Genomic DNA, 22,814 nt, shown 5'->3' on the forward strand with positions numbered 1-22,814 from the left:
TAAACTTTTATCAAAGATTAATGGTCAATTATCTGGCAATCTGATTTTCTGGTACAGATTCCATTTGCATAATTTCATAGACACTTAAAATATGACCAGACTCTAATCATTTTGAAATGGGTTGAGGCATGGCTTGGTATGACTGATCAGAATCAGCCACAATCCCTGGAAATGCATGTTATTGCTGCAGTAACGAGGGGGGTTTTAATAGGCTGTCGTCTGAGCAGTAAACAATCGGTTTCGATCTTTTTTTTTTTGCTGCATGGCTAAATATGACTCCAGGGCTAATGGGCAGAAGTACGCATTCCCATCTTGCTTTCCTTCAGGTTTTTCATTATGTGCTTGAGCACCGCCGCTTCCACAGATATTCCTGCCATTTATTTGCATTTGCTGCAGCCCTTGCAAAAACGTCCATCAAGCTGCACGCATGGGTTTCCCACGCCAAATGGAAAATCCTTTGCAATATTTGCCCTCTGAAGTAACCTTTCCTTAACTCATATGAGCGCGGAGTGCCGGTGTTTTGTAATGTACGTGCAGGTTGCTGGATGAGAGGTTGAAAAAAAGAACAGTAAGTCCCAAAAAGTTGATAGCAATGTATTTTCGGGCAAGGAAGGGCAGTTGGATTCCCCGTGTCTGTGTCCTGTGTAGATGGAGGACCAGATGATGCTCTGGCAGCTGGATGAAGCTGCTGGAAGGCGTCTTCTAGAGACACCCGGTCTTGATTTGGAGGTGTCAAGAACTGGAGAATTTACCACCCCCTTTGATCATCCCATCAAGCATTTAATTACTCCTCTGTTACAATGCCTTCCTTATTTTGCAGATCCTCTTGCCTGGCTAAACCCCAGCCTGTTGGGATTTTCTCGGGTACCTGGCAGCGACACCCTGTGCTCCCTCTGCCTCCTTTCCTGCTCAGCCAAACCCACCCGGTTCCTCCAGGAGCCATCGGAGCGGCTCTCGCGGTGCATCCGCACTGCCTTTAATCCGCTCCACTTAGCAACAGAGGCGACGGAGGCAGCAAAAGGACGGGGCTGAAGCTGCCGCGTGGTGGGCGGGCTTGTGCAGTGAGTGCTGCAACCTGCTGCAGCGCTGACATCTCTCCCGGCATTGCCAAGCCCAAGGAGACCAAACCCTACCCCCTGTTCTCAGCCCCGCATTGCTCGGCTCTGCTGTTCGCGTGGGGACTGCCCAGCAAGGCGGGGCTGTGGGTCCCCTGGTTTCTTTCCCGCTGGAATATCAGCACCTGATGTGGCTGGGGAACATCAAAAAGCAAATGAGTGCGGAGTGCCAAAGTCATAAATCCTAAATTAGCTGAATTCATCCGTGAGACAGCTTCTGCCTGGGTGCAGCGAGCTGTCTGGTGGGGAGCACTCGGACCCTCTAAATCCTTTTTGTGTCCTTGCAAGCCCTCCTGGGAGGGAACTATAAACAGGCCCAGTCCCTTCCATTCCGTTTTATCCATAAATAATAATTTTAATATATATATGAAAGTAAATGCAGGTGTTTTCACCCATCTTTTGCTCTTTTTAGAGGCAACAGTGCTCATTACTCCTCTGTCCCATAAGTATGAAATGCACATTCATAGAGAAATAGGTCGGGGTAAAGCTGACATCACCAGAAGACATGAATAAACTTGGGGCTTTTTCTTTGGTGGTGGTTTTTAAATCCTGGTTTGATTTTTAAATCAGGTGAGCTGCTGAACATTAGGAGCAAGGTGGCAGAACCTGCCTGCCCCGGGGCAGGTGCTGGCATAAAACAAAAAGAGATGAGAGGACTCAAATTGAAAGGAATAGTAAAACAATGTTTTTTTGGTTATCATAAACGTAAGAGTGTGTGTGCATAAGTAAAACTCCATTCTCTCACTTCTTTCCACTGGGGACCCCCTTACAGAGCTTTCTCCTGGCTGTATTAATTTCTTTTGTTGTTTTGCGGCATCTCTTTTTGTGCAGCACCATTTCTTTGCACTGCTGAAAGTTTCCTCCCAAAACATAAACAAAAGGAAGAGAAAAGCCTTACGGGAAAAAGTCCTCTATCTGCTCAGGATTTGGAACTGATAAAATTCAATACATTTATGTATCTAATATTAAACACTACTGTGGAGTACATCTTGAAGTTTAGTAGAAATGAATCTGTTCCCTTTGTCCTCCGTTTAATTCCACAAGATTTTCCTGCAAAGATGTGAGTGAGTAATATGGATCTGGCTCTGAAATGTTTGAAATCTTGGGTATTTGGGGCCAACTACCAACATTTTACGGTGGTGATCAAGTTTCTGAGAAAGAGTCTCTGAAGATTTTGGTCTGATCCTGGCCAAGTCCCCTCTGGTGGAAGTCTCACTTACACGAAGCAGACAGGAGTGGGTGAAGTTCATGTTCACATATTCACTGTTTCTTTTTCTTTTTTGTTTCTAATTTTAAAATATAAAGTGAAATACAGCTGTGGAATATTGTAATCTTTGGAGCAGTGACACAAAACCCCCAGCTGCAGCCCTGAGCTCCATGAGCGCCCGCAGCCTTTCTGTTCTGTTTTGCAAACAGTCCCTTTCATTCCATCACGAGAAGGCTTCACAGGACTTTGACTTTATAAAAATGCCTACTTAGAGTAATAGTAGGTGTGTATTTAGGTTACCACCCCACAAACTTCATGCGTTAAAGACTCATACCTGTGTCTGAGCAGCTGCTGCCAGCGCTGCCTCAGCTGGACGTGGGGACAGGAGTGTGACCGGCTCGGTCCGTGGGGAGAGGTGTGTCTGCAACATCCACTGCTGCTCGGGGGGATTCCCGTGTGGCTCTGTTAAAGAACAGGGGTTTCTTTCTGCTTCTCATTTATGCAAGTAAAAGGTGAACAGGAAAAGACATCAATAAGAGTTAAGTGGCGATATGAAGTCAGTTTTATTGCCAGGTCACTCAGTCCCCAACAAATCAAGTAGGAAAAATGTGTCATTTATCAATATAATAAACAGGTATGTCATTCACAAAGCCAAACAGCTCTCTTGAAACCCCCTTGAAACCCTCCCTCCAAGCAGACAAGCCACATCCTTTGCAGTGCATGGCGTAGGACCTCTCTGCAGTGCTGGTTTCTGCAGGCAGTGCTACTGGGCACGGAGCTGCCCATGCAGGATTTTGGCATGCTGCGAGCCCATGGGAGCCTGGCAGCTCGTGCTCACCTCTCTAGGCGTATGACAGAGGGAAAGGGATGGGTTTTTTCTCTGCTTTACACAGGGTAAAACTGTGATCTGGGGTTTGGACTAATAACCATAGCAAGCAGAGTCTTGTGGACATGGTGGTGTAGAAGGAAAATGGGAGAGCTCTGCAGCAGATTTCATTACGCCTCCTGGTTTGGGGAGCTTCATTTCTTGCTCCCCTCCATATTTCCCCTACCTTCTCCCTAATAATTTTTGTTGAAAAACCATTTCAGTCCTTTGAAATATTTTCCATCCCACTGTTGCATATCACAGGCTTGTATAAAAATGTCTCCCAGGCTGTGTTTTAAACCACGCACATCACTGCGGGGATGGATGGGATCAGCCCCAGTGACAGTGGGTAGCAGGGAAAAGCCCCGCAGAGCAGTGAGGTGCAGACCATGACAGCGTGCAGGACTTCACAGGTAGCAGTGCAGATGGAGCTAATTCTGTAAGGCCGCCTGCCGGTGCAATCACTGGGCTGTGGCAGCCCCCATCCGCTCGGAGACTCGCACGTGGGGCACGTGGCTTTACAAAGATGTGGGATGACAGCATCATTGCTGCATCCCCCAGCCCTAAAGGTGTCACGTGTGAGCCTTTGCATGGGAAACCAATCCCAACGCCACCCTGAGTGGGGCTGGAAGGGGTGCAGCGCTCAGTCAGCCCCAGGATTTGGGGTGAAAAGCGACCTGGAGACCGTCTCCGTTATTAACTCAGAGTTGGGCTCCGAGTTCAATTGCCCCCAAGACTACACTCCCACACTGTAATTACATCTGATTCATTTATAGAGTACCATGTATTATATTTGTAGCCTGAGTTTTAAATGTGTGTGGAGAGAAAGTGAGGTTATATTATTGCTGTAATTGAGAGGAACTAGGACAGGTCTTATTAATTTCCTGCCACAGAATACTGAGTAAGCCAATATTTTATGGGAAAGTTCAGGGGGAAGAGTAATATATGTTACATTTCTGAATTCCACGGGATACTGGGAGAGTTTTACTGGCAATTCATTTTTCTACGGGTAAATCCTTGATAGGCAGATGTGCCCCAAATGCAGTGCCTCCAGTGAGGGCACGATGAGTGGAAGCAGGAGGTGCGTCAGCTCCTCAGTGGCAGGCGGTGAGGAACGGGAAATGGGAACTCCTGCCCCTACAGGCTCCCCTTCCCTCAGCTGAGGCAGCTAGCACTGCTGGGGCTGAATTACTCTGAGCACTGAAGGTTCACAGAAATATTCAGCGTAGGATTATCTGATTAAAAAATCCATTGTTTGGTTTGAGGACTTACTTCCCTTTGAGGACATACCTTACCCTGGTCTGTGTGGACTTTTTCCTACCATTATTTTCTCTCATCCCCTCATTGCGCTGTTTGTGTAAGTCTCCAGCTACCTCTGTTTCTGTGCAATACCAAATACAGACTAAAAAAATAAACTAGAAAGAAAAGCACTTGAGGTCTGCTGGATGCCCTGATCTCACAGCCCTTGGCAAACGAGCTCAGGTAGTTGGAGGGCGAGCATCTCGGCACTGCTGATATCCCTTCACTGGGTGGCTGTGGTGGCAGCAAGAAGAGCAGGAGGGATGGGCCCTGTGGTGGAGACCTGCCTCGGTTTGTGCCCATTTTGGTTTTCTAGGCAGGTCACTGGGAAGGTTGCCGTGCTGCTCTTGGCTTTGCACACTATGGGGGATGCGTGCTGCTGCCTCACGTGGTGTGGTGATGGGGGCTTCGCTGGGTCAGGTGCAAACACACCCGTGTGATGGAAACCTGCTGGTGCGATGGGTGCAGTCATTGCTCTGTGCATTTTTTCCTTTCTCTTAAGTGGTTACATTACAGAAATACTTTGCTGATGCTGAAGTCAAGTTAGTAACACCGGTGTAAGAGCTGTAAATACGAGTCCATGACACAGCCCTGGCCTCCGGCAGTGCAGTTTCTCACCTTGCTGTGGGAGGGAATTGCTGCTGTGAGACCATGAGATGAGCAGCCGTGGAGCTGCCGAGCACACGGGCAGAGAAATGAGATTTCACCGGGAAGCGCCAATCCCTGGCAGGCTGCTGACTCAGCTCCTCCTCGGCCGGTCCCTCGTGTGCCTACCCCATTAACACCGTGCCTCACATGATTTGCGCGGGGAGAACCCAAAGGCGGTGATGTGCAGGTCGCATTTGTCTGTCACCTCCGGTGAGCAACAGCGGGATCAGCTGCGGCAGCAGGGAGCTCCAGCGCTGCTCGTGTCGGGGCTGCTGGCGGAGCACACGGCGTTCACCGAGCAGCTGGCTGCCGAGGGAGGCACCTTTCGGGTGTTGCGTGTGGCCGACGGGCACACCGAGCAGCCAGGAGAGAATTTTACTTGAGTGGTTCATCTGAGCCAGCTGGAGGAGACAGGTGGAAGGGCTTGGGACTGTAGCGTCACGTTTTTGGCTTCGTGCTGGAGTCAGCTTTCCCGTGCTCTGTGCTTAGCCCAGGGGCAGTCGGTGCCCGTTGGTGCTTTGTGTGCAGGACGTGTCCTGGCACGGGGACAGGGGCTGCCCAGTGCCCCGACCTGGCCGCCTGCAGGAGAGCAGCAACCCCTCCCATCGCAGCAGTTCCAGAGGTGGCCATTTGGGGAGGGGGAAGCAGGGTTCTGCTGCTGCATATCCTGAGTCCGATGGATTTAAAGAGAGTCTGAAGTCCCATTTACCTTAATTCGGTTCCTTAAGCTCAGCTGGACAGGCACGCAGGAGGGAATCATTGCCTTTGTGCTTTGCTGCAGCACTTGTGCTGGTGCACGAGGCTGCCCTGCCGAAGGCAGAGCTGGAGGGCGATCGTCCTCGTAGCCCCAAACCTGCATGGGCTAAGATTTAAGGGACAGTGCCTGTGTGCTACCCGGATGCTGTATGGAGAAGGGCAGATAGCATCTAAAGCTCTAGGCAGCTGGCAAGGAGGAAAAGGAAATGAGAATCCTCTGCTTGCTTCTCTCGAGGTTTTCCCCTCAGGCCTCTGAGCAGACCCAAAGTTACCGAGGTGTCACTGGTGGCACTGGGGAGCACACCTGGGTGGCATCAGAGCAGTGGGCTGGGGTATTTTCCTCTTTAGATGAAAAACCCAGCTTGTGGATTCAGGCTAAAAAAAAGTATTCATCCTGCTAAGTAGATTGAAAGAGAATCCAGATTAAATAAATCATTAAATCATTCCCGAATGTTATCCACCTGTTCTGGCCTGTAATTTATTTTCAGATGAATAGTAGGTTAAGAAAAAAAAAAAAAAAGTAATACAATGACAAAAATGACTTTCCCCTAGCAGATGCTTTGGTCCAGAAATGGCACCTGGCCTGAAGAGCTGCTCACGCTGCTCGAGAGATTGTTGTGAAATGCCTGCTCCAAGCCATTGCTTCATGGCCGCAGCAGCTGCGTAGCTGTAAAACTTCTGCAGCCCCCTCTGAAGGGAATCTCCGAGGGTTGTACTGCTGCCAGGCCAGGAGACATCATCCCTTCGGGGCAGAATGGGAAGACCTGTGCTGTGTCAGGCTTCTCTGCTGGGAAGGATGGGTTGAGCTGGCTTGGAAGCATCGCCCAAAGTTTCCTCACCATGACCCGGTGGAGGTGCCGGGTTCCTCCTGTCCTGCAGCACGGTACGGCCAGCGCTGTCCTGCTGTCCTGGGGCAGTTCTGTCCCTCCGGGGCAGGAGGAACAACACCACTTTGTGGGGTCGGCCAAGCACCAGCAGTGCCAAGGGGTGGTGCCCTGTTGAAGACCTGCTCTCCAGATGCACTGGTGCAGGAGCAGAAGAAGGTTTCCTCTCCCCCATTCCCAAAAGAGGCTGGAAAGGGCCCGGGAGCACCGAGCCAGGTGCCTGGCCCCCCGACACCCACCCACGATCCCGTGGAGAAGCAGATGGAGGTGCAGGGGGACAAGTGCTGGGAGCAGGTGCCCGAGGACCAGAGATGGCGAGGGTGGGGACTCACAGCATGGGTGCTGGGGGGCCCGGAGGACATTCCCCTGTTCCCCTGTTCCCCTGTTCCCCGGCCCTTCCCCACCTCCTCGCCCAGCCGCAGCCTTCCCCGGGGCCGGGCCGCCGAGGGGGTCACGGCGGGGCCGCAGGAAGCCCGGGAGGGGGACAGGGGATGGGAGCCGCTCCGTCTCGGCCGCACAAAGCCGCCCTTTGAGCGGCCCCCCCGGCCCCGGGGGGCCCCTAATTGTCTTGGAGAAAAGTTCATTAGCGGGAGCAGCGGAGTGTGCGCGGCCCCGGCCCCTGCGCGCCCCGGCCGGCCGCTAATTGGGGGCGGCCCCGCTGTTCTCCCGGCCCCGGCTCTGGGGTTTTAATCAAAAGGGTATTCGGAAGATGCCCGCCGGAGATTATAGGGGGAGAGCTTTGCGATACGTATCTGAACGGCGCGACAGATTGCAGGGTGTCCTGGCCGGGCGGGATAATCTGCAGCGCGCTTGCTTGGCCTTTAATGAAAGGGGAGGCGAGGGAACAAGAAAAGGAAAATACCCCAAAGTCGAAGGAATAGATAATAATAATAATAATAATAATAATAATAATAATAATAATAATAATAATAATAATAATAATAATAAAATAAAGTCTCGGGTGCCCGGAGGTTCCCTTCGAGCTGCCGTCCATAGACCCCGAAGCTGGCAGGGCCGGGGAGGTGCCGAGGGGCAGGTGCCGAGGCCGCCTCCACCGGAGCTTCCCCGGGAGCCTCCCCCCGGGCAAAGGGAGCCGGGGGGAGCCGCGGGGGCTGCGAGGCCACGCGTGGGGAGGCCGCATCTCGCTCCCGGGCCGGGTGGTACCTGGCCGTGCGGAGGCAGGGGAGGGGAGGCAAAGTCTCCTCGCAAGAACCCTCCGGAAGGCCCTAATGCTCTTTATGACAAGCCCTAAATCCTTCAAATCCCCCTTGAAATAACGTTTAGCTTTTCGCAGCTTAATTTCCCCTAGCCCGAGCTGCGGGGGCACTGCGCCAGGCAGTGGCGATGCTCGCCCACCGCCAACCAGGGCACCCCGTGACCCCAGTCCTGGGCACCCCATGACCCCTGGGACCGACCATCCCGTTACCTCCAGTCCTGGGCACCCCATTACCCCTGGGACTGGGCACCCGGTTACTCTGGGCACCCTATTACCACCAGCACCGGGCACCCCGTTCCTCCGGGCACCCCGTTCCCGGTGACCACAGAGGAGTCCACGCGGTAGTCAAGATTGATTTCCCTGATTTATTAAGGCAGAATTCATCGGACTCTATTGACCACAAATGACTTAATGTAAATGTTGACCCTGGTGAACTTGGAAATAGCAGGTATCGGGTTGATCTATAGATGACCTCTTAATTACCACAGTTATTAATTTAAATTATTGCCACTGCTTCTAGACACGGGAACAAAGAAACATTCTTTCCTCATCCCTGCGTGGTTTATTAGTCTGAACACAAAGTGTTTGACGACACTTTTAATTAAACAGCGACGAAGCAGAGATCCGCTTTCCCTTTCTCGCCTGTCCTGTAAAGTGCAGCGCTGCTCCTCGCCGGGGCTGGGGGGGGAGCCGGGACGGGGAAACGGGGGGGGGGTTAAATGAAAGGAGGAGGTGTGGAGGGGGGAGAAAAAAAAAAACAAACCGAAAGCACAACGACGACAGCACGACGTGGGGAAGGAGAGGAGCGCAGCCCCGGCTTGGCACCGCCGCCCCGGCCAGGCGCGCACGGTGCCCGCTGGCCCCCCGTGGGGCGGGGAAGGGCCGGGCCGGGCCGGGCCGGGCCAGGCAGGGCCAAACCGAGCCGGGCAGGGCCGAGCCGGGCCGGGCAGGGCCGAGCCCGTTGCGCTCCTCCATGCCGCCTGCAGCCGGGACCCCGCCGGCGGCGCTCGGGAAGGGGCAGGCGGCCCTGCGGGAGGGAGAAGCGGGGGTGAGCGACCCCCGGAGGGGGGGGAGGGAGGATGCAGGGAGGGGGGGGCAGCACCGGGAGCGGGGCAGGGCACCACCGGCACCTACCTCACCTCCTGAGCACCGGCCTGAAAGCCGTCCGCAGCCGCTCCCGGCGCCTTCCCCGCCCGCAGCCTGCACAGACACAAGCAGCTCGGGGGGGGCGGGGGGGGGCCCGGCTCGGCCCGGCCCGGCCCGGCTCGGCCCGGCCCCTTCACCGGGCTCCCGGGCACGGGCTCAGGCCGCGCCGCCCCCCCCGGCCCCGCCGCTGCGGGTACCTTGGGGTCCCCCCGGTGCCCCCGCTTCCCCGGGGCGGCGGAGAGCCGCGGGGAGCTGCGGCAGCCCCAGGGGGGAGCCCCGCAGCGCTTTTGGGGTCGGGGGCAGCTCCGGCGCCCCGCCGCCCCCCTCGGGGCTGCCCCTGCGCGCTGCGGTGCGCGCCAGCGACCAGATGCGGGGCTTCTCCGCGGGCGCGTAGGGGGGCGGCGGGGGCTGGGGGGTCGGGGGGGTGGCCAGGGGGGTGTCCGCAGCCGGGCCCCTGGGGCAGGGGAGGGCTCGGAAGGGGCCGGGCAGGCTGCAGTCGCTCCGCGGGGCCAGGCTGGGGGCTTCCAGCAAGGAGCCGCCGGGCCGGCTCTTGTCCGCCTTGCGCGCCTCCTGCTCCTCGTCTTCATCCTCCTCTTCCTCCTCCTCCTCCTCGTCCTCCTCCAGGTCGCTGAGCCTGCAGCTCCGCCGCTCTGCCCAGACACAAACCGGGGGGGGGTCAGGGAGCACGGGGGGGGACCGGGGCCGCTGCCCCCCGCTCCCGGCTCCTACCTGCGCCCGCGCCCCCCGCCGGGCTCCCCTTCCTCTCGTCCCCCCCCCGGGGTTTGGGGGCCCAGGTCATCTTGTTCTCCTTCTTGAGCCTCCGCCGCGCGTTGGCGAACCAGGTGGAGACCTGGGTGAGGGTCATCTTGGTGATGATGGCCAGCATGATCTTCTCGCCCTTGGTGGGGTAGGGGTTCTTGCGGTGCTCGTACAGCCACGTCTTCAGGGTGCTGGTGGTCTCCCGGGTGGCGTTCTTGCGCCGGGCCGAGCCGCCCAAGTCCCCCGTCCCGTACCTAACGGGGAGAGGGGTGGGGGGATAACGGGGGGTGCCCGATGCCCCCTCCCCGGCCCTGCCCGCCCCCCCGGAGGGCTGTTACCTGTCGTACGGGTACTGCCCCAGGGCCGGCTCGTAGGGGTAGTAGGCGGCGGGCTGCGCCATCCCCGAGGGCAGGGGGCCGCTGGTGCCGTCCTTCAGCTCGTACTGGGGGTTCTGCGAGGCGAGGGAGCGCTGGGCGGCCGGACCGAGGGGGGAGCCCCAAATGGGGGGGGAGAACCCCAAATGGGGGGGAGACACGGATGGAGAGGGAGAGACGGATGGAGGGGGAGATACGGATAGGGGAGAGCCGCGGATGGGGGGAGCCCCAGATGGAGGGGAGCCGTGAATGGGGGGGAGCCACGGGTGAGGAGTAACCCCAGGTGGAGGGGGAGCCCCAGGCGGAGGGGAGCTAGGGATGAGGGGTAACCCCAAATGGACGGGAGCCCTGGATGGGGGGAGCCCCGGATAGGGGAGAGCCACGAATGGGGGGAGCCTTGGACGGAGCGGGAGCCCCAAATGAAAGGGGAGCCACGGGCGGGGGGGAACCTGGGGATGGAGGAGTAACCCCGGATGGAGGGGGAGCCCCAAACGGAGGGGGAGCCCCAAATGGAGGGGGAACCCCAGATGGAAGGAGAGCCCCGTCCGCCCCCCGCCCGGCCCCGCTCTCCCCCCCAGGCCCCCCTATCCCCCCCCACTCACCAGCGCGGTGTAGATGGCCGCGGGCTCGGCGCTGTAGGGCAGGTAGTTGCCGTAGCCCTGGCCGCCGGGGTACGGGGCGCTGTACATGCCCAGCAGCCGGCCCTCGTACGGGGCGCAGCACAGGGAGGCGGCGGCGGCGGAGGCCGGGGCCGAGGCCGCATCCGGGCCGGGGCGGGGGGCGGCCTCGCAGCACGTCGTGCTGGGGCTGCCCGGCACCAGGAACTGCGGAGGGGAGAGAGCAGGGGGGCGCTGAGAGCCGCCGAGAGCGGGGAGCCCCGTCGGGGGGCGGCTGGAGCCGCCTGGGGGTGGTTTTCGGGGGGGTTCCGAGGGGGGGGGGGGGGTGAGGACCCGAGGCCGGGTCGGGGGAAGGGGGAGCCCCCGGGAAGGGGGAACGCGAGGAAAAAAAAAAGCGGTGGGAACTTGGCGGAGATGCTCGGCCCCGAAAACGGCAGCGGATCCAAGGCTCCCTCCCGGTCGGCCGGTGCGCAGCGGGGGCGAGGCGAGAAGTTGGGGTCCGGTCAGTGCGGGAGGGGCGAGGCGCAGCAGGGTGCCGCAGGGTGCCCCCGGAGCCCCTGGATTTCAGCCGCTGAGCGGGGGACAGCAGCTCCCCGAGCACGGCAGGCACACCTCAGAGAAACCCCAAAGAAATCGGGGCTCGACGTGCCCCTAAAACCCGACGGGGGTGGGAAGGAGCCGCCGGAGCCCCCCACCCGCCGGGGAAGGACGGGGGCAGGCGGCGAGCGCGGCGCCGAGCTGAGCCGAGCCGCCTCCGGCGCTGGGAGCCGGGCTTTTGGGGTTTCTTTGGGTTTTTGCGCTTCAAACTGCACGGTGGAAGGGGAGCGGAGGGTCGGAGGTGGGGGGGAAAGAGGGGGGGATCGCCGCTTTCCTGAGCGCCTTTTTGCTGGGCAAACTGCGAGGTATTTGTTTAAGCCTAGCACGACACAAACGAGACAGAAACACACACGCACATTTTTTAAAAAAAGCCTCCAGATGTGCCCTTTTTTTTTTTTAAAAAAAAAAGGCTCGAAGTAAGGGGAAAAGGGAAGAAGAAAAAAAAAAAAAAGGGAGGGGGAACAAGACATCTGGACAGCAGCAGCGGAACGGGAACAAAAGTGAGTGCTGCTCACTCGCCTTACCTGCGCGGTGGTGCTGTAGGGGTATCCGAACTGGGAGAAGGACATAGCCGCTCCTTATTTTTGGACCATAGGCAATATTTTCCCCCCAAGATCGATTGTAACTAAACCCCGCTTCACGATGCACCTTCTCACACACACATTTCCACGTATGGCTTTTTTTTTTTTTTTTTTTTTTTTTTTTTTGCTCAATTATAGATGATTGCACTTAAGAAAAGCCGCCAGACATCTGAGGCGGTGGGGGGGCCGGAGGGTGGGGGGGTCGGTGCCTGGATAAAAAAATAAAATAATACAAAAAAAGAAGCTACCCCCCACTTCCCATCTCTCGCAATAAATATGTTTGGATAGAGAGAGTTGAAAAAGCCACCCCACATGTATAGAGGGTTTAAGTGCAAAGGGGCTTTTTTTTTTTTCGCTTTTTTTTTTTCCTTTTTTTTTTTCTTTTTTCCCTCTCCGAAGCAAAGGGGGGAGGGTGTGGGGGGCGGCAAATCGCGCGGGGCTGGCAGGGTGCGGAGCGAGTTGTGTTATTTTCTGCTCGGCGGGGCCGGGGGGGGGCCGGCAGCGGGGCTGACGTCACGGGAGGGCTGCGGGGCGCGGGGGGGTCGCGCTCCTGCTGCTTGTTTTTTTTTTTTTTTATAATGCAATGCCAATTGGGCTTGGGGGAGATGGGATGGGATGGGATGAAGGAGACGAGAGGAGCGCCGCCGGGCCGGTTGTGGCGCGCCCCGCTTTGCTGCTGTCCTGCCCTTCGCGGCGCTGGGGGGCAAAGGGGGGCACGGCATGGCACGGCATGGCACGGCATTGCATGGCATGGCACAGCACAGCACGGCACCGCACGGCATGGCACAGCACGGCACGGCACGGCACGAAATGCCCCGAAATGGCACCTCCAGGAGCCCCGCGGGTGGCGGCGGCGGGTGGCTGGGAGCTGGTGGATGGAGGGATGGATGGGCAGAGGGATGGAGGGAAAGGAGGGAAGATTAAAGGGTAGATGGACGGATGGGTAGGGGGATGGAGGGATGGAGGGATGGACGGAGGGATGGATAGATGGAGGGACGGATGGATAGATGGAGGGACGGATGCCCACGACCCTGATCGCCCCAATCACCGAACGGCGATGCCCTCGTTTAACCAGCAGCTTACACATCGCTGGTTTGCCTTCGAGCCGAGATCCCCGGGAGCTAAACGCGGATTTCCCCCCACCCCCCTGCTGCGGGGGCTGCCGCGGCTTCCTTTCGGTACCAATTAAAAAGGAAAAACGAAAACCAAAGCAACTTTTCTCCGGCTCTTTCGTCCCGGGGCGGGGACCGTGCCCTGGAGGCGGCCGCCCCGGTGCCCCTGGCCCGGCCCGGCCCGGCCCGGCCCCGGCCCCGCTCCCCGTCGGGTGGCGCTGCCGAGCCGTGAGCCAGGCGGAGCGGAGCGGCCCGGCCCGGCCCGGCCCGGCTCGGCCCGGGGCTGCCCCGACGGAGCGGGCGCCCTCGGGGCTCCCCCGCGGGGAACGGGGGCCGCTGCCCCCCGCCACCTCCCCCCCCGACCCCCGCAAGCGGGTGCTAATTATTTAATTGCGGGAATCCCTCCGGGGGGAGCGGTGCTAATTAGGAAGGAATAAACCCGCTTGTTCTAAAGCACTTAATTCAGCAAAAATTTAGTCTTTTTAATTTTCTTTTGAGCTGTTGTTTGCTGAAAGAACGAAGAGAGGCTCCGTGCCCCACTACCTGCCTCCACTGAGACCCCACAGCCGGTAGGGCATCAGGGGATGGCTGCACAGGGGCCCCAAGTGAGCCTCTGCCCCAAGAGGGGTGCCACAGCAGAGCCCAGCCTCGCAGCGTGGCCTCCAGCACCCCAGCAGCCTCCTCTCGCCCCACACTGCCCTGTGGAGGTGTCTCTGCAGCCAGCTTTGCACCCACCATGCCCCAGAGCCACCCGGGTGACCCTTGCTGTTCACCCTGGGACGCGGGGTGCTGCGGACGGTAGGGCAGCGAGTCCCACCGTCCACCCCAGCTCCCAAGGAGGCCGCAGCCTCTGTCTCTGCGTGCTCCACACAGAGTGCCCCGGCTCGCCTGATGCTGTGGAATCGCCTTGCTGCGATCCGCAGCTCCTGGCAGACACCTCGGTTACCTCCTGTCTGGGGAAGCAGCGTGTGCTTGGCTGCCTTTATTGCAGGGAGACGGCTTCAACACCCAATTTCCATTCCGCTCGTATGCTGCCTCACGGAGCAGCGTAACTGATGCTGTACGAGTTTGCTGCTGATTTTTCTCTTTGCTTTATCTAAGCCCGTGTCATCCCCGTCCCCATCATCACACACACACAGCGCATGTTGCCTTTACCGAGTCGTCCCAGCGAGGACTTTGTGACTACAAACACGGGCAGAACCGGACCGCGATCCCTCTTGATTCACCAACTTTGGTTCTTGAAAGAGCTTAAACGTCCGTGTTTCCCCGAGCAGCTCCTCTTGCAGCGAGGCAGGGTTCAGACGCAGCCCGCAATGTGCTTTTTGGTGCTTTTAAAACCACCATCGTTTGGTGTAGCTCTGGCACTGCTTCGCTCGGAGGTAATTGCGCGGGGTGGAAGTAGCGCTACGTGCTTCGCGCCGACACAAACGCAGCTGCCGCGGACTGTGCATGAAATAATAGGTTAATTGAAATAAGCGTTAGGGTGTCATTTCTGGAAAGGAAGAATAACGTTCCAAGAGGGGTAGGAACAAAGCAGCTTCAAAAACATGGAGCAGAACCGTGGCTGAGAAGAAAGTCTCTTTATATTTTAGAATATGGGGGGATTTTTTTGGCTGCAGTGTTTTTGTACTGAGAAAATGAAAATTCTTCAAGTCCATGCATGAATAAACAAGTACAGCTGGGCAGCCTAATACATAATTTATACTGATCAGTCACTGCAGATTTAACTGAATAAAGCCAAAACGAACACTAATTGTTTTGACAAACTAAAATAGTGTATATGATGGTTTATTGTGAAGCTTGCTGGTTGCTGTCCTTATCTCAGTGGCTATTGTCAAGACCGATTTCTGCATGAGAGGCAGAAAAAGACGAAACAAATTAGGACAATATTAAGATTAATATCTTGTGGAAGATAAAGCATTTTAATTGCTTAACATACAAGCAGGAAATAGAAAGAACTGTCTTCAGGACAGACGGGAGAATTGGCACAGTGCAGCGCGGGCCGCACGCTGATTTAGGAGGCGAGGTGTAATTGCAGAGATAATGGGAGCTACCTTGTCAGCTGAAGGCGAAACCCGAGAGGTAACAGATTATTTTTTTTAGATCGCTTTTGAAATACAGCAGGAATAACTTTGATTGCCGCTGGCCACTTGTCTTCCAGAAGGGAACATCCAAAAAGATGTCACCGGGCTGCCAGGGAGTTACCTACATAGGCTAGCTCAGCTGAGCAGCTGCCCCGTGTCGCTCTGTTGGTGGTGTCTGTGAAGGGTTTTCTCCGTGATGGAGAAAATCTGTGAAAAATCCAGTGTCGTGAAAATCCCCGTGTACCATGGGATGAGAAGGAGAACGATAACTGACGGGGCAATGGGGCAGCGTGGCTGGCCTTGGGCTGAACCTTGCTCTGCTTCTCTAACCCTCTCCTTTAGGTGGGCAGCTAAATAAAAGCTATTTAAAAATTCATCAGGAAATTAAGAGAGAAGTGGGGGCAGTAAAAATACTGACAGGGATGCCCACACACAACTCCTTCACACAGCCTGTCCCTTTGCCACGCCAGGCCCTGCTGCCTCACCTTCCCAGCCCCAGCTCCCCCTTCATGGCACCCCGTGGACCCCCTGCACGTCAGATCCTCACTGTGTTCGCTGTAAAACCGGGAGCTGGGCCTATGGCCAGCCCCAGGCCTTCCCCCTGCTCCTGGGGGGGATTTTCCCTAGGATCCGTGGCCATCCCTAAACCCAGCTCCTGCCCTCATGGCTGGTCACTGAGGAACTCCTTCTGGAAGAGCGCTCTGGGGCAGGCTGATCCAGAGCTTCTGTACCTGTTTTTTGGGTGTTAAATAATTGTGTTTTTTGTGTTGTTTCTTTTTAAGCAGTGATACCACCCACTGGGGACTTGTCCACACACACACGGGAGGGCTTCACCCCTGAGGACGTTCATGCTCGCTCAGCCAGGGGCTGCGTGATGGCGGCAGGAGCTAGGCCGCGTCGCTGCTCTCCGTCAGGGTGACCCCTCTGCGGACTGGGTTCCCAGTAAAATCAACAGGAATAATTTTGAATATGTATTTTTTAGAGTGGTTGCCCTTCTGCCACAATTTGAGCAGGATATTGGGCTCGCCAGGTCCCAGTAAGCAGCACGATGCGTTCGGGTTTTCGTGCCCTTTGTATCTGCTGTCTGTTTGGGTGAGCCTGCATGATTTCTTAGCCGAGGGCTTTTAATTCAGTGTTACCGTAGGTATCGTTCGTCATTTTTGTTCTGTGGCAGTGAATGACAGCTTTATTTCTTTTCCTAGTCTGCTCGCTGTGATTTCCAGGATCTGTGTTTTAATTAGAGCACTGGTGACATGCAACGGTGCCTTATTTTCCGCGAGTTACCACCGACGTAGGTGCCCCATTAAACGTGGGCATCAGGATCCCTTCCTTATTTACTTCCACGTGTAATTTACCCAACCCCAGTGGTGTTTGCTGCATGTTCGAAAGAGCTTGGAGCTTATTCCAAAACTCCAGACCGCTTAACCTGAGACCCCCACCCGACCAGCCTCCGCTCTCCATCACAGCAGGAGCGAGGCAGGGCCTCCGCTGGCCTCCGCTCCCAGCCTCGCCTGGCTCGGCCCCGCTGCTGCCGCCCCTCCGGCAGCCTCACGGGGCCTGGGACCACTTGTGAGTTCACACACAGGCAGCGCTAATCTACGATAAATCTTACAAAATCAATAAAAATATGGGATGTATATCATTTTTAAAGAAAAAGCACACGAGACGTGGCCATTAAGGGCACAGCCATTCTAATACCTGTGTCTGGTTGAAACTGCAATTAAAAACATTCCAATAATAAATCTACTCTCAGTCTCGCTTAATGCTTTTAACTTTCTTGAAAGTTCAAGCTGGTATCCAAAAAATGTGCCAGGACTTTCACAATGTATTTTATAGACTCATAAATAAATATGGCAATTAATCTAAGCTATATTTCTTTCGTATCTGATGACAATTTATTATGACACTCACTCGTTCAGTGCACAAAAACTCTAATGCACTTAAAATCGGATTTCAAACCAAACGTTTTATGGGAAAATATAGTATTGATCATCCATTTAAAGATATCTTGTGATGATTCATAACCTGCTATAAAAAGGATCTTATGAGGACATTCAGAATGAGTCTTGTGGACCGTTCTCACCACAAAATCAAACTTACGAGCTCTGTAGTTCCCCGTGATGTTTTATGTTTCTGTTTAGAGTTTTCACCTATAACTTTATGGTTGTTTAAGATGGATAGCAGCTTTAAAATAAAGCATTTTGCCTATGTAAGTGAACATTAAATACGTAGGGACTAATTTGTTAAATATATACTGGCACTTTTTCTCCTTTTACACAAATTCACAAAATTTATTCCTTTCAAGGATAGTTTCCACTACTTGGGGTGTATTAATTGGGCAGTTTGAGCAATACAGATCTGCTGCTGTGTCCTTTACTAAAATATGCTTCTTGTGTGACCCAGGAGTCAGAGGGTTTCAAATACTGTTCATTGCTGGGTTTGGGCTAGCACAAACCCACCCTCTGCAGCGCCTTCTGCTCCCACACACCAGCAGCACCCGTCTGCAGCCTCCCATTTTGGTCCATCGCTGGAGGTGTTTCCAAAGTTGGAAATTTCTAGCAAATTCATGCCAAATTTGCTCCCTTCCCACAGGGGTCGGAGCGGAGCAGCCCATGGGGCACCAGTGACCGTGTCCTGCAGGTAGTTTTGCAGCAGCTGACAACAGCCATGTTTCATCTCACCCTCCGAGATTCTTCATGTAATGATGTTTTCCTGTTTAGACGGCCCATAGTTGTTGCCAGCCTAATTATTTTGCAGATACCTTTCTTTAATGCCACAGGCTTCGGGTGGTGACACCAATGCTTGGAGAGACAGCAGAAGGAAATAAGTAGTGAAGGCTGAAGCACTTGGTTAAAGAAGAGTCTCATTTATAAATCAATTTTAATAACATATTTAAAAGCTCTCACATTTGCCTTTAATGTGTTTCCATTTCCCCCTTGGTCATTAATATTTAAAATATTTTTCTTTACTGATCTTTTTTCTATTGTGTCCTTTCTAACTTTTTCTCTTTAATCTGCAAACTGTGAGTTTTTGAGAAATGCATAATCCATGAGAAATCCAGATAATTTGATACAAGAAAAATCTTCAATCCCATGAAAGAAACTTCAGAGGAGCTGAGTAATTTTTTAAAAGTTAGTCCAAACACTTTAACTCATGAAAGGGTGCGTGCTTTCCTCAGTTGACTTTCAAAGAGAGGAGGTTCCATTATTGCTATTAGGAAGTACTAGTCACCAGTGACATTTTTTTGTAGATATATCTGTGGATATAATTTTTCAGCAGGCCTGTCCTTGGGGTGTCTTCATTCCTGGGGTGACTTAAGGGTGTGAGATTTGCTGCAAATCCACAGAATCTTTGTGCCAAGGGCTTGTTCTTCGGTCCTACCCACCTCTCAGTGGAGATCACCTCTTCAAAAGTGCTTAAAAAAGGAAAAGAAGGAAAACAGAAAGGAGAGAATCTACGGAGGAGATAAGTGGTTTCCTAAATGGGTTTGCATAAAAACTTGGGCTATGCTTTGAAGGATTCCTCGCATGCTGAATGCCACGTGCTGGGATCTAGCAGCAAGACACTGCCTGCATCTCACACACCCGTCCTCCTAAGCTCCTCTTGTCGTGCATCCATGAGTCTGCAGGAGCAGGGCTGCCCCACGTGGGCTTAAAACAGCGCCGGGACGATGCCAGGCACGGCAGAGCAGGCCAGCAGGGCACCAGCTTGTGTGTGGGGTCTGCCACTGTACTACTCTTTGCTTCGGGGATGTGTGTGATACCAGAGCAATGACACCCACGTTTATCTTAGAGAGCTGTTTTCCACCTTAAAAATTGAAAGAAAAAAAAAAAAAAAAAGGAGCCAGGGTTTCCCCTGTGGGTTTTGTAGATAAGGTTAAAATGCAGATGTGATGTGAGTGACCGCAGCCACAGGTGGTTCTGGGACCTGGCCCCGCTCCCTTTGCCTCCAGGTGAGGGTAATTTCTCCTCTATTTAATGACTGAACAGAGAGGATGCCTCAAGGCTTTATTTTGGTGGGGTTGTTGGGCTGAAGTGCATGTGGGAGCAGGATGCTGGGGCTGTAGGACTGAGGTGGGTGAGGTGTGGTGGGTGCCCCTGGCCCTCTTTCTGCTGGGGGAGCTGCCTGGAGAGGGAAGGGGCTGCAGAGGAGGGGCAGGGAGGGAACCTCCTGAGGGGAATGGTGTGGGGCAGGACTTGCTGCCCTGCTAGGCAAAGGCACATGTGGCTTCAGCAGCCTGCCCTGTTGGAGGGAAGGCAGGTGCAGAGGTAAGTGTGCCACAAATGCCCTAGAGGAAAAAGGGAGGGGGGGGACCCAGAAAATGAACCCTTTATACATCATGGGAAGGCTTTGTGGACAATGAAATGGCATAGCTTGTTGGGGAACAGAACTATGCCTGCTCCCCTGAGCCACTGGCAAGGTTTTTAGGTGTTTAACAATGTGATCTGTTTCTTTTTTTTAATTACTTTTACTACTTTTAGTCACTAACTTACTGTGTTGGGGAAGAGTGTACCATTGTTTTGTGCTGGGTTTTATATTTTTATAAATATAGACACATATTATTCCTAGTGTGTTATTCATCTATGAATCCTTCATGATTTGGAAAGGGGACACGAAGCAAAGTACACAGAAATGTAACCCAGGTGGGAAGCTGCCATGCTTGTTATTCTCAGGGAAGAGGCTAACATGAAGGTGTTGTGTGAGTGTTTCACTATCTCCTAGGAAAGGGCTGTAGCCACCTTGGCTGTTTTGGCCATTTTGTACTCTTTTTTTTGTCTCCTCACCTCCCTGTGCACTGGAGGTGTCCCAGGTTTGGGGCTGGGTTGTGCAGCAGCCGCCTTCTGTCCCTGTGCCTTGGGTCAGCTGTGACAAACAAACCCTGGGCAGCAGCAAGCAGAGCTGAATGCTGTGCTGTGATGCAAGTAGTGGTTTTTAATAAGTGTTAAATTAATTCTGTTTGGAAGGGCTAAATGCCACGTACAGGCCGTATGCCCTCAGCCCCTTGGATCAGAGCGTCCTGTGGGACATGGCCCTGCCTGAGCCAGGCCCTGGGCCTCAGCACCTCCAGGGCTCCCTTCCCACCTCAGCCCTGCCGTGCTTCTGGGAACAGGCGTGGTCGCAGCTGGAAAAACCAAATGCAGAACTTGCATTTAAAAAAAAAAAAAAAACAAAAAAAAACAAAAAAACAAACACTAATTGTAGGCATAGTGAGTGAGGAAATGTCTCCGAGTGGTGCAGGAGGGATGTCCCTGCAGCACTGAAGCACGGTCCTTTTTAAGACAGCAGCGGTTGTCTTACACTGCTCTGCTTCCCCACAGCTCCTCTGTGTTCCTTTTGTGCTGCTAATTTGTCCCTTAGTTGTTCTTCAGCCTAATTGTGTGATGAAGCAGGGCTGAGCTGTTAGCGTTTGGGGTGTGGTGGGTAAAAGGGAGGGTGATTTGCAAGCTCTCTGATACCAGAGAAGCAAAAAAGCAGTATCTTGCATAAACCACATCTGGTCACTGATCTGTGTACTGTGGTGTGAAACTTGTACATCCTCATGAGCCCAGGGGTGGAGACCTTGTGTCCTAGCCCAGGGATGCTGACTGTGGGCCCATGCCCAGGGCAGTTCCTGCCCCGTAGCTGCGGAGCTGACTGCGCTTTGCACCCCTGAGAGCTGCTGTTAGGTCAATGTAAACCCAGATCCTTCCAGTGAGCGTAATTATGCAAATGTCGCCCCTGCTATTAGCACTTTTACCCTAATAGCTGTAGCATATATTTTACAAATGAAGCGACTGTCACATCTCATTATGCTCCTTGCTGACCCATTGCTTTGGAGATGCTGTTGTCACTGGCAGGGGCAGGCTGTCCCCGCTGCTGCTGGGCACTTTCCCACCATCTGAGCGACCTGACCCAGCACAGCCCAGCTCCTCCAGAGCCCCATGAGATCCATGGACAGTCCTCTTGGTGTTGATGAGAGTTGGGGCTGCCCCCGCACCCAAGTGTTTTGTTCCCCCTCTTCCATTTGCCTGCGAATGGCACTTGTTCTCACTGAACTCCAGTAGCCTGGTTTCTTTTTTGGAGTTTTTTTTTTTTTCCTCCATGGGACATTTAATTATTAAACCAGGAAACAAGGAGTGTTTTGGGAAAGGTGTGGGGAAGTGGAGCAGGTGACTGAGATTCATGCAGTTGGCATTACCCTAGAACTGCTTCAGTTAGCTGTAGGCTTGACCATTAACTCAGTGGCCAGGTGTGGAGCTTTTAAACCATGCTGGTGTAAAAAATAAATAATAAAACCCTGGGTTGTGCTGTTCTTCACCTCCCTCAGTGGAGTCGGGCTACTGGAGGCTTTTTGGGGACCTTGGTAGGGCTGTCAGGAGGGGAGACATGGCCAAGCTTCAGGTCTAATTCGTGAGTGAGTTTGGGGCAGCCGAGCCTGTGTGGGACTGCAGGGACTTCCCTGGGGCTGTCTGTAAGGGCTCCCCGGCTCAACCAATGTAGTTTTCACTTTAAACCCACGTAAACCCTCTGGATGTGTACTCAACCTTACTCTGATTCAGCTTAGCTTGCTAACCAACTCTACCAAGAGCTAATCTGTTTAAATGCATCTGCAGTTGGATTCCGCGTCGGTTCGATGGGGTCGATTTAGAATTGATTCCCTGAAGCCATTTTGGGGCTTCCCCTGCTGACAGCTCGGGGAAGCACTGAGCACCAGCCGGGCACCGACCCCGCTGTATCACAGGGTCTTCACTGCTGCCTCGGTGCCTGCGCTCGTAAATCAGGAGGGAGAAATGGAAGGAAACCGAAAAAAGAAACCGGGGTGAATAACAGTCCTTTTCATGAATCCAGGCTGCTGTTGAAAAGCACATCAAGCTGTTGGTAGATAAATATTTTTCTGCAGTCAAGAACAGAGAAGCATGTGACGTTTCAATTACCAGTGTTCATATTTAAATGTAAATAAGTGGCTTCTTTACTCTATAATTCAACAAACCTTATAATTATGATCTTATTATGATATTTTCATAGCACTTGCAGCAACATATGGCACTTCAATAAGCAAGCAAGGCAAGAAACGGAATTAAGCCTTTCTGTGATGTTTGTTTGTGTATTCGTGGCTCCGTTATAACCCCTTTGTGTTTTAAATACCTCATTTCTTAATTTAGCAGTTTATATAATTGGAATGAATTTACAAGGAACAAGCCCGAGCCTTGTGGTTTGGTTTCCGTGCACATCCTTGATCTGATGCAGGAGTTTTCTGCTGACAAACCCAACTCCAGGCAACTCGATAACGGCAAAGAGCATTGCTGAAGCTAAATGATCATTAAGGACTGCACAGGTCAGTGCCTTATTAGTGCAAATTATTTTAGCTCTTGCAAGTGCTGCTGTTGAGAGCGCCGTGCTGATCAGGTTTCAGACTGATGGGTGCTGAGGCTATCAAACATCCATTTGGCTTGTAATGGCTCTGGTACCTGCAGCTCGATTCGCGAGGCATGTGCAATGGCAAGCCTTGAGCTGCAGGCAGTGCTCGGGCCCTGACCTGGCTCCTCTCAGCAGGAATTTCATCCTCAGTGCTCA

General features: G+C 53.9%; 1 protein-coding gene and 1 long non-coding RNA gene across 4 annotated transcripts; one reads left to right on the plus strand and one right to left on the minus strand.

Annotated features, from left to right (window-relative positions):
* Nucleotides 1-8,337: 8,337 nt before the first annotated feature.
* On the minus strand, nucleotides 8,338-12,172 carry IRX6 (iroquois homeobox 6). Of its 3 annotated transcripts, none has more exons than XM_068693674.1 (6): nucleotides 12,008-12,172; nucleotides 10,872-11,093; nucleotides 10,234-10,364; nucleotides 9,866-10,149; nucleotides 9,130-9,786; nucleotides 8,338-9,017 (listed from the first exon to the last, which is right to left on the minus strand). In XM_068693674.1, the coding sequence occupies exons 1-5, from the start codon at nucleotides 12,050-12,052 to the stop codon at nucleotides 9,293-9,295; spliced, it is 1,176 nt and encodes a 391-aa protein (XP_068549775.1). In that variant the 5' UTR covers nucleotides 12,053-12,172; the 3' UTR covers nucleotides 8,338-9,017; nucleotides 9,130-9,292. The 3 variants fall into 3 exon arrangements, with proteins under 3 accessions (XP_068549775.1, XP_068549774.1, XP_068549776.1); XM_068693673.1 differs by having other exon boundaries at nucleotides 9,125-9,786; XM_068693675.1 differs by having other exon boundaries at nucleotides 9,125-9,786; nucleotides 10,234-10,346; nucleotides 12,008-12,169.
* A 7,168-nt stretch (nucleotides 12,173-19,340) lies between these two features.
* On the plus strand, nucleotides 19,341-22,569 carry LOC137861701 (uncharacterized). Its single transcript, XR_011099788.1, has 3 exons — nucleotides 19,341-19,528; nucleotides 19,868-19,903; nucleotides 22,403-22,569. It is a non-coding gene; the product is annotated as an uncharacterized lncRNA (long non-coding RNA).
* The last annotated feature ends 245 nt before the right edge of the window (nucleotides 22,570-22,814 follow it).

Source organism: Anas acuta, chromosome 10 (genome assembly GCF_963932015.1).
Source record: "Anas acuta chromosome 10, bAnaAcu1.1, whole genome shotgun sequence".
Lineage (NCBI taxonomy): Eukaryota > Metazoa > Chordata > Aves > Anseriformes > Anatidae > Anas > Anas acuta.

Coding starts and splice junctions, on each gene's coding strand:
- IRX6 (XM_068693674.1), bottom strand. CDS start 12,052: ATGTCCTTCTCCCAGTTCGGATACCCCTACAGCACCACCGCGCAG. Junction 10,365..10,871: donor CGGCCATCTACACCGCGCTG/GTGAGTGGGGGG, acceptor CCGGCCGCCCAG/CGCTCCCTCGCCTCGCAGAA. Junction 9,787..9,865: donor GGCGGGGGGCGCGGGCGCAG/GTAGGAGCCGGG, acceptor GTGTCTGGGCAG/AGCGGCGGAGCTGCAGGCTC.